The sequence below is a fragment of the Phyllostomus discolor genome, chromosome 5 (assembly GCF_004126475.2).
Source record: "Phyllostomus discolor isolate MPI-MPIP mPhyDis1 chromosome 5, mPhyDis1.pri.v3, whole genome shotgun sequence".
NCBI lineage: Eukaryota > Metazoa > Chordata > Mammalia > Chiroptera > Phyllostomidae > Phyllostomus > Phyllostomus discolor.
Genome location: NC_040907.2, coordinates 9,363,830 through 9,374,773, shown reverse-complemented (window position 1 = coordinate 9,374,773; position 10,944 = coordinate 9,363,830). Strand labels below are relative to the sequence as shown.

At 52.4% G+C, this 10,944-nt stretch overlaps 1 protein-coding gene across 1 annotated transcript; it reads right to left on the bottom strand.

Moving 5' to 3' along the window:
- Positions 1-6,378: 6,378 nt before the first annotated feature.
- LOC114496136 (steroid receptor associated and regulated protein) lies at positions 6,379-8,218 on the bottom strand. Its single transcript, XM_028511455.2, has 2 exons — positions 7,924-8,218; positions 6,379-7,007 (listed from the first exon to the last, which is right to left on the bottom strand). Exons 1-2 carry the CDS (start codon positions 8,003-8,005, stop codon positions 6,577-6,579), a joined length of 513 nt encoding a protein of 170 aa, XP_028367256.1. The 5' UTR covers positions 8,006-8,218; the 3' UTR covers positions 6,379-6,576.
- Between the last annotated feature and the right edge of the window lie 2,726 nt (positions 8,219-10,944).

The window sequence follows — 10,944 nt, the reverse complement described above, 5'->3', positions numbered from 1 at the left end:
ACCGACCAGACCCCATAGGCAGAGACGGGGTTGAATCTGCGTGGGCACTGTAATCAGATGGTCGGCGATCTGAGGAGACAGTGGGTTTGTACCCCAACAGACCGTCTTCCATTCCATGTTAAACCCACCCTTTTTACAAGGAGAAGGAAAGTGTGGGCGAGGGGATTGCAATTCAGGGGAAAAGCTGATCAGATAAAAGCAGCAGCGTTCTTTTTCTGGGCCCCGGGCGGTGGGCGGGCCTGGACTGCTGCGGTCCTCCTGGGGCCTGAAGGTGGAACTGCCTGTGGGCTCCTGGAGTCAGGGTGGGGCACACCTCCAGTTCCTGGAGCCACAGCTTTTATGTGCTTTGATCGCTAAGCGTATTAGCTATTGCCTGAAACCAAAATTTTTCCAACATTTGAGCCCCCCCCCCCCCCCCCCCCCCGCCGCCCGTCAACACCACCAGGGGGCCAACCAAGGCAGCCCCACTGCACCCCACACACATCCTGTACAGGAAAGTGGACTCATACTTCTTTTTTGTTTTTTAAAGATTTTATTTATTTTTAGTGCAAGTGAGAAAGAGAGGGAAACGTCAATGTGTGGTTGCCTCTGGAGCGCCCCCTACTGGGGAACCTGGCCCGAGCAACCCAGGCGTGTGCTCTGACTGGGAAACCGGCGACCCTTTGGTTGGCAGCCGGGTGCTCATCCACTGAGCCACGCCAGCCAGAGGGGCCTTGTACTTCTTACAGCTCCTGGAGTGGGCTTGGCAGGAGGCAGGGGAAGCTGCAAATATGGTACCCTGCAGAGCTAGAGACCCGGGAGAAGGTCCAGGTCAGGTGGTGTCAGAGACCCTGAGGGGTGCGGAGGACTGAGGAGGCTCCCTCACTTTTAAAGACCTGGCCCAGGGCAAAAGCCCCCTCCTCCAGGAAGCCTTCCAGAGCTATCAGCGCAGAGTCACAGAATCGTAGAACCCTAGGCCCATACCTTGTCTTTAACAGAAACTCAGACTCAGATAAAAAGAGCATATTGGTTGGGGGCAGACCCAGGGGCCTCAATTACTCGCTTGGCCAGCCCTGGTCCCTTGGGAGTCAGGTTAAACTCCTTACGGGAGACCAAGGCCCAGGGAAGGGAGGGGGGAGCTTGCCTAGGGTCACACAGCAAGTCCGTGGCAGAGATGGGATGGAGACCCAGACCTCCAGAACCTCAGGCCAGGGCTTCTCTGCCAGACCAACTCGCCTTGGCCCACCCTGCCCTGGCCCGGGGGTAAGCCCCGGCACCCACACTGCACGCCCAGCTCCCCACCCCATCCACCCACCCCCTATCTGCCTTGGATCCCAGTTCTGCAATAGCAGAAGAATAAGCTTTAGTCTGCCCTCTTGCTCCCAAGCCTGGTGTGGGAAAGGAGCTAAGTAAACGTTTGCAGGATTAAAAACAACAACTAATGAGCCTCAGTACAGCTGTGGATGGTCTGTTGTAAACTCTAGAGCCACTCCACCCGGGTTCGAATCCTGGCTCTGCTGCTCCTGAACTGCATGAGCGTGAGCCAGTGCCGTCACTTTTCTGCGCCACAGCAAAACAGCGCTAATGAGCTCTACCCGCTAAAGCTGTTTCTAGACGCATTTAAACGCCCCGGCGCTTGGTTGTGATGTAGCTCACATGTGCCGCGCACCGAGACGCCCGGGGCACTGCGTACAGATTTGGACCCTGAAATCCCCAGCTTCACCCTCACTCTCCCTGCACCCAAGGCTGAGACAGGGCTAGAGGGACGAATTGCCGCCTTGGTACCTGGGGTCTTCTCTCCAGGGGAAGCGGGTGAGGACAGAGCTGAAAGGTTCCCTGGGCTTCCCGGGAGAGCCTGTCTGGGCCCCAGGGCTGGAGGTGGGGAGGAAGCCTCCAGAAGCCTAGTTCCCTCATCCATAAACAAAGACCCGGGAGCACGCTCCCAGAGAGAGATGTTTTAGTTTAAGCTCAGTAAGTGCTAAGCTTTTGTTCAAACTGTTGTTTTCTGAACAAGGAAAACCAAGGTACCACCCACACTTGCTCTGCCCCCAAACAAGAGAAGGGTTCCCTAGGGGCTTAGTGACTGGAGTGGGCTGGATGGGCCACCAAGGCAGCAGTCCCTGGGCAGGGAGGGGCTGTTATTTACAGTCAGCACAGCTGGCCTGCTGCTCACCGCCAGCAGCCAGCCCAGCCGCAGCCCGGGGCCTTGGACCTAGGGACAACCTCCCAGGGAAACCTGGGGGAGGCTAGACCGGGTGGGGGCCCTCTGGGTGCCACCCTGAAGGGCGCAAAGCAGGGCTGCTGGCCTCACGTCATCCTTTTTTAAAAAAAGACAGCATTCATTGAGATAGTAGGCAATTTTTCTTTTCCTTTTTTATCAACTCCAGAGAAAAGGGAAGGAAGGGAGAAAGAGAGGGAGAGAAACATCAATTGATTGTCTTTCTCTTGCTTGAGCCTCGACTGGGGACCAAACCCGCAACCCAGGCATGTGCCCTGACCAACAGTCAAACCCACAACCTTCTGGGTTTTGGGATGACATCTGACCCCCTGAGCTGCACCACTCAGGGTGCCCCATGCAGCTCTTGAGCACCTACTACACTGGGTACTTTAAGGCACCGGGGACTGCGAGCTTAAAATGAAAAAGGCCTTTCCATGTGACAGGCAACAGGCATTTGTTTGAAATCAATAAGAATAGCTCTTCGGGAAGCATCGATTCAGGCAGAAACCCAAGTAACATTCCGATTGAGAAACAAAGTCAAAACAACAACAACAAAAAAAGGGAAAGAAAAGAGACAGAGACAAGGGGTGTTTATGAGGAAGGGAAGAAGAGCGATTACATCAACAGGAGGAAGAAGACATTTCTACAGGTGCGGACAACACAGTGATGCTAATTCTGAAGAATGGTTGTAGTTTGCAGTCTGGTAGCAATAATATCTACTTTCTTGGTGTCTGCACACAGTTCTTTGGAGCATAGGGTTCCTCTGGGCCCGGTCCAAAGGTTATTTTGCTCCATTTTAACATCCAAAGGTTTGAGGCAGAAGACGTGCAAAGTAGTTCCTCTGTTGGGGCAGGTCTGATTCCACTTTATTTAATTTTTTTGAAAGATTTTTATTTATTTATAGAGAGGGAAGGGAGGGGGAGAGAGAGAGAGAGAAACATCAATGTGCGGTTGCTGGGGGTCATGGCCTGCAACCCAGGCATGTGCCCTGGACTGGGAATGGAACCTGCAACACTTTGGTTCACAGCCCGCGCTCAATCCACTGAGCTACGCCAGCCAGGTTATTTAATTTTTAAAATTTTATTTATTTATTTTTAGAAAGAGAGGAAGGGAGAGTGAAAGAGAGGGAGATAAACATTAATGGTGCAAGAGATACGACCATCGGTTGCCTCTCGCATGCCCCAAAGTGGGGACCTGGCCTACAACCCAGGCATGTGCCCTGACGACCAGGGATCGTACCAGCAATCTTTTGGTTCACAGGCCGGCACTCAGTCCCTGAGTCACACCAACCACAGCCCGACTCCATTTTAAAATGACCTATTTATTTTATTTTATTTTAGACAGGACACAGTCCTGAATTAAGCATAACTGCTGACCCAGGGACGCATGCCCTTAATCACACTTTCCTGCACTGGTTCAATAAAGTCCATCATTGATGGATTGATTCATTCCCTCAATGGGTTTTCAGTAAGTCCATACAGTATGGTCCGGTTCTTATAGCTCTGAGGTCAAACTACTTCTACGTCCACCCCGGCTCTGCTCCTCACTAGCTCTGTGACCTTGGGCTAGCTGCTTAACCTACTGGAGGCTCAGTTTCCTCATCTGTAAAATGGGACGGTGCCTCCTAGGATTTTGGAGAAGAGACAGAGCTATCCTCTTCCACTTGTGTGCCCCATCTCATTGAGGGTCTCACTCACCTGTTCAGGCCCCTAGACACTCCCTACACACTGTCAGGGCCCAGGCTGGCTCCTTGGAAAGCGTTCATTCTTCCTTCACTCACTCAACAAACGTGAAGGGAGCACCTACAGCACAGCATGGCGATGCTATGACTGCCGGTGTGTAGTCACGTGGCCTGGGGATTTCTAGATGGGGACCTCGGGTAAATCACTTCGTCTCTCTCTGCCTCAGTTTTCTCATCTGTAAAATGGCAATAAAAATCATACCCACCTTACAGGTCTGGAGTGAAAGGAATGGAAGTGGCATGTGATGCATGTAAAAATACCAATAGTCCTTATTCTGGATGAAAGGGGTGTTGGTTAGAATGAGAGTTTGGATTCTGAAAACATGGACCCCACTGAGCCACTGGCCCCAGGGCTCTGGCTCCATGCCCAGCAAGTTCCCACCTTTCCCACCCAGGGGGAGACCAGGGTGCCCTCCAGGCTGGTGATAGGGCGACACCTGCTGACGAACAGCTGGATGTGCAGCTACAGGCCTCACCCTTTTCCTTGAGGGTCTCAAACTTATATCCACTGTCTTTGGGCTCTAGAATCTAGCCCAGTGATTCTTAATGAGGAGAGCAGAGAGGAAGGGACCTCATATCATCCAGATTATTCTGTCACCGCCTCTAGTTCAAACCATCCCTCACCTTGTTTGAATTAAGGTGCAGCCTCCTAAGCTTCTGATCCCAGCACAAGAGCTAGAAGAAAAATTTTGAAAGGTACGTCTGGTCATGTCACTCTCAGCTCACAATTTCCAACGGTCCCCATCTCAGAATGAAATCTAAAGACCTCATCACGGTCTGCAGGGCCTCACACAATGTGGTCCCTGCCACTTCTCTGGCCTGTCTGCTTGTTTCCTGTGTGTGCTTTGCTAAAGAATAAGCACCTTCATTGTCGGGACCCATTCCGGCATCTAGCCCAGAGCCTGGCACACAGTGGGTGCCAAATAAAGACTTGGTGAATAAGTGAATGAATACAATAGCCGGCCTGAGTGACTCTGGTCCTTTCTGGAACACTCCCCACCCCTGCCTCGCCTTTGTATGGTTCACTCACTGTTCAGATCTAAGCTTAGATGTCACTTCCTACAGGAAGCCCTCCCTGATTTCCTCTCCCAGAGTGGGCTGGGCACCCTCCTCCAGCCCCAACAGCATTCTGTGTGCCCTTATTCTTACACTCATCAATAGTCACCTTTCTCGCCTTCCCCACCAGGCTGTGAGCTCCTTGAAGACAGGGCTACATCTGTTCTTTCTGAATCCTGTCTGCCTAAAAGTGACCTTACTAGGATGGGAGGCCATTGGCCCTAGGGTTAGGAGCAAGAACTTGAGCACCAGGCTTGCCTGGGTTCTAATCCCAACTGCACCAGTCCATGGGCACTTGAGTGGGTCCCTCAACCTCTATGTTCCTCCATTCCCTAATCTGTGAAATGGGCACAAAACCAGTGCATCCCCCATACTGGCACAGGAAGGATGTTTTTTCCCTGAAACAGAGCAAATGGTCAATACATGTCAGCTACTGAAGTTCGTAGGAACCTGGTGAAAACAGTCATTTGAATAAATAAACGGACGATCAGCAATTTTAACCTGAGAGCCTTGAGACGCGTCCTCAGATGGATTGACTCAGCGTTTCGCCCAGCACCGTGCCTCCCTTAGACCCTCACACACCCTCACACACACCAGTGAGCACACATCACGCTGGGGGACACGACTGCCCTATGGAGCAGGACCCCCCTCTTCTGTATTTCTAGGGGGCAGCACTAGCCCGGCATGAAATAGATGCTCGGTTTATACCATCTCTTATTTTATTTGTTCGAATGTGATACTCCATTCCCTTTAGCGGACTTTCGCCCCCTCTTGAGAAGCTGGTTGCCTTTCCTCACTCTCAGATTGCCAGGTCCTACCTAAGTCCTTGCATTTCCCCATTCTCTGTCTCATGCCCTTTGGTGACCTACACGCTTGTATGTGAACCAAGATGACAGCCGCCAACGAGCTGGCCCTGCCTGTCGTGCTGGGGCGTGCTGGCCCCACGCGGTCTGCTCTGCCCCATGGCCCTGGGTGACGGTGGTTCACAGAGCTTGGCTCCTTCTTGCCTTTCAGATCATCCTTTCTTTATTTTTAAAAAGATTGTTTATTTCTTTTTTATTTTTAGAGAGAGGGGAAGGGAGGGAGAAAGATGGAGAGAAACATCCATATGTGGTTGCCTCTTGCACACCCTTCTCTGGGGACCTGGCCCACAACCCAGGCATGTGCCCTGACTGGGGACTGAACCGGCAACCCTTTGGTTCCCGCAGGCCAGTGCTCCATCCACTGAGCCACACCAGCCAGGGCAGATCATACTTCTGTTGCTACCCACTCAGAGAGGCCTTCCCCAGCCACCACATCAGAAAAGCCCTTCGCCCCCATCCCTGTCCACCCTGGTACCGTGTCTCAGTGTCTACACAGAGCTCGCCTTGTCACTGCTCAAAATCATCTTTATTTATTTGGTTGTTTAACCTTCTTCCCGCCTCTCCCCCCACTCCAGGGGTACAAGCCCCAGGAAAGCGGTGGTATTTTCCCTGGCATTTGGCAGAGCCTGGCAAAGAGGCCGTGGGCCCTGGGAAGGGCAGCCCCTGGACACTCGAGCCTGAGGTGCCAGCCCCCTCGCCCCACGATCAGGCTCTTCCGGTCAGTCTGCCCGCCCACAGACACAGGAGAAGAAAGCTTTGAGCGCGCCCATGACTATTTTCCAAGCCGAAGACCGAGTGGGCCCCATCTTTGGGGGGCTCCCCTTGGCTTCAGGAGGCTCCTGGGACCTCAGCGGGCTGACTGAGGAGAAAGCTGAGGTCACAGTCCCTCTGCGGGGTGGCAGGGTGCCCCTGGCCTGGGCAAGGTGCTCCCCACCCAAGGGGGCCTCCTGAATCAGCTGGGACCGGCTGTGCCCACAGAACAAGAGGTAAGTCTTCATGGGAGGGGTGACGGGTCCTGGGTTGGGACCAGGGGCCTGAGGCGCCGGCGCCGGGGGAGCTGCCAGCGAGAGAGGTTTCCCACGGGCACAGTCGATGACGAAAGTCAGGTGAGCTGTGGGGACAGCCTTTAGACGGCGGGCTGGCTTCCCCCCTAGAAGGAAGGAGAAGGCCGAAGGTTCGCGTTAGCACGACAGTCCACATGGTTCTGTTATTAATTCACTTGGTGATTCACTCCCCGAGGTTTTACCAGTGCGTAAGTGGACACACACAGATGGAAACCGTGGGGGCGTGGACTTCAGCACCAGAGAGGCCTGGCTTTAAACCCTGCTTCCCTCCAATTGGCCATCTGCGCCCCAGGAGCCCAGGACCCCTGGCTCAGAGCTCCTCGTCCTTGGGGTGCACACGGAGGGCCCAGCGCCTTGCCACCCTGCAGGTTCCAGTACGGGGGGGGGGGGGGGGGGGCGCGTTTCCGACAAGCTCCAGGGAGATGCTGGCGCTGCTGGTCCACAGACCTCACTGTGAGCAGCGAGGGCCTCAAACAGGAGGAAAGCCCCAGCCCCCTGCAACAGATTAGAAGACTGAGGCTGGGCTTAAGCAGACATGAGGGGCCTCGGGGAGCATCATGCTGCTCTCCCCCTCCCCACGTGACACCAGAACCTCAGAAAACACCACCAGTTCCTGGTCATTTCCGCCCTGGGGGTCTCTGCTCTGTCCTCCCCGCCCGGCTCAGAGCCTAGTCCAGGGAGAAGAGCCGATGCGTCAGTTTGTTTATCAGTGAAGCAAGCGCTGGAGTGGGCCTCCCTGAAGCTAAAGCCGCTGCTCTTAAAAAGGTAACTTTTCGAGTTCCCCTAATAATAAACACATCCATTCCCTTAACGACGTGCTCTCCACCACCACACAGGCTCGGGAGGAAGCTTATGTTCTGTTAGATTGTTTAAAACAAGAAATAAAAGTGGAGTCCTCCCCTGGCCTGAGAATCCCGGCAGCCCCCCAGGGAGGGTAGCCGCCCTCGGCCCCTCCCAGCAGGCCCTTCTCCAGGGCAAGAGGCATCCTCCGCCATCTCTTACCTGAACTGGTGTCCGGATCTGTCTCAAGCCCCATGATTCCGGGGCTGGCCCTCTGGTCCCTGAGGTGGTCTGATGAGGCCATGGCTGCTGCCACCGCACCTGGTCCAGCGTGGTGGAGTGTTAAGGCAGGAGGAGCGGCTTTGGGCAGCTTGTTCCAGAATGCAGTTCCCTAGCCAAGGGCCAGACCTTTTGTATTTACGGGATCCGGATCCTGACTGCCTTCCCCCGGAGCCCCAGGAACTGGCCTGGGGCAATAAGGGGATTACTTTGATCCGCAAGGTTATGTCAACAAGGTTGCTGTCGGGTCTCTGGGAGGCAGGCCTTGTACCACACACACACACACACACACACACACCACTTTTTCCAACCTCAGTGGCTTCCCAACCGGGCACCGGCCTCAGAACCTTCTCCAGGCCTCGGTTTCCCGAACCTCAGTCATCATCGGGCTGCACCACCGTTTTGTCTTGTTACTTTTTCCCCCCTACCTAAGACTTTCTGGAATACTCCTTACGTAACTCCTCCCTTGGGGCCCCAAACAACAAACATGTATGTTTCGTAGTTCTGGATGTTGGGAAGTCCCAGGGGAAGGTGTCTGCAGGTTTGTTTTCTGGTGAGACCTGCTTGCTGGTTTAGAGGTAGCTGTCTTGTTTTCTGGGGCAAGGCACCTCTCTGGGGTCTCTTTTATAAGGGTTCCCCCCTCATGACCTAATCACCCTGAAAGACCCCCCCCCCCCGCAAGCCTGCTAATACCATCACATTGAGGGTCAGGTTTTAAAATGTGAATTTGGGGAGGGCACCCTGTGTAGCATCCTTTAAGTCAAACCAACTGCTTTTACTGGAAAAGAAAAACATTTCAAAAAGAAAATTCATATTGCTTTATTAAACGGAAACAATATTACTAGTGTGAATAAGAAGTAACTACTTATGGTTGAAGAATGGCCCCCAAAGATATCCACGCCCTAATCCCCAGAAAGGGACTTTGCAGGGGTGGTGGAGGGTATTCTGACTCTGCCGCCAACTCCCAGGTGTGTTTTTTTGCTACTCAACCAAGCAGTGGACTCAGTCCAGACACTATCTACCTGGAGATAGTACCTGGAGATAGTGTCAGACCACACAGGTTAAGATAAGAACGCTGAGCCCTAGCTAGTGTGGCTCAGCAACTTGCACACCGGCCTGCAAACCAAAAGGTTGCTGGTTCGATTCCCAGTCAGGGCACATGCCTGGGTTGCGGGGCCAGGTCCTCAGGTGGAGGCATGCAAGAGGCAGCTGTTTCTCTCTCACACAAGGATGGTTCTCTCCCTCTCTGTCTCCTTCCCTTCCCCTCTAAAAGTAAGTAAACAAAATCTGGCTGGCGTAGCTCAGTGGATTGAGCTCGGGCTGGGAACCAAAGTGTCCCAGGTTCGATTCCCAGCCAGGGTACATTCCTGGGTTGCAGGCCATGACCCCCAGCAACCACACATTGATGTTTCTCTCTCTCTCTCTATCTCCCTCCCTTCCCTCTCTAAAATAAATAAATAAATAAAATCTTTTAAAAAATTAAAAAGAAAAGATAAGACCTTTGTCCTACAAGACTGCTACCCCGACCCTGCAGAGGCCGATGGAAAGTCCCGGTTGTCATCAAACTTCTGTAGGACTAGAGGTTCCCACAGCCCCGTCCTTGGGTTTGGTTCATTTGCTAGAGCAGTTCACAGAACTCAGAGGAATATTTTACTTACTAGATCACCAGCGTATTATGAAAGGTGAAGAATGAGTGAAGAAAACAAGATGAAGTCAGTGCAGCTAAACTGACTGAAAATGGAGCCCCTGTAGTCAAGTTCGCAAAATCCGTTTAGACCGCATGGGCCGAGTATGAGGAACAGATTTAATTTCGCTTTAATGAGCCTGAGGACGTAAACTTTTGAACTTTTCAGCTGTGCATCAATGCCTGGAAATATACATAAGTCCTGTAGATAACCCTCTGGAGAAATCAAGAAAGAATGTTCTCCTGTCCACACCACCAGACATCCACGTCAACATAAGAAATGCCCAAACCTGTAGAGAATTTTTATAAGAGTTTATCTGAGCCAAACGGACACCATATGCCAGGGAGCAAGATCTCAAATGCTCCTGAGAATTACAGTTTTGCATCTGCATATACACATTTGAAAGGGAATGTAAGGAAGATTATGTGAAGCTGGGAGAGGGCAAGGTGGGGCTTGGATTGCAGGATAGTTAACAAGCTTATGGGCTCTTTTAAGGGTGTTTCAGGTTTATTTCAGAGGTGTGTTAACCTTGATGTACAGAAAGCTTCAGCAGGATACTTTTTACTAAAAAAGTACAGGCCTGGGGCAGGACTGCACACCCTGACCTGCCCAGTTGGGAAGTTAAGATCAGATCACCCTAAGGTTACTTTCCACAGATCCCTTTCTTCCTCCACGTCCATCATCCAGACCCCACACATCTGGGAGATGACCATCCCACCCACCCAGGGGCCAAGACTGCAGAGCTGATTCTTCTCAAGACTGTACTTTGTACTTTTTACTGTATGAACTCTCAGTTTTCCTCTCTCCTTTGGAACACTCTGGGTGTTGCCTCGTTGTGTTTCTTCTTTGCAAATCCTTTGAATAAGTCTTTGTTACTTATTTCTAGCCAAAGCCTCCTGATTGGGTCTGGCAAAGGACACAACTCAGGACCAGCCAGACGGAAGAGATGCATAGGGCAAAGTGTGCAGGAGGCGACGAGGAGCTCCCACACCCTCTGCGTGTGCCACTGTGCCCAAACCTCCACGCGGTCCCCAGCCTGGGTACTCTCAGAACACCATTTTTTTGGGTTTTCACAAAAGCTTCATCGCAGAGGCCTGGCTGATTAACTTATTGGCGTTGGTGATTGACCTCAGTCTACAGCTCTTGATTTTGGCCCAGCGAGACCCTCCCGTGTCGGACTTCTGACCCACTAATAATAAGTTAGTGTTGCTTTAACACTCTAGGTTATGGCAATGTGTTGCCACAGCAATAGAAAATTGATACAGATCTATCTGTGTCA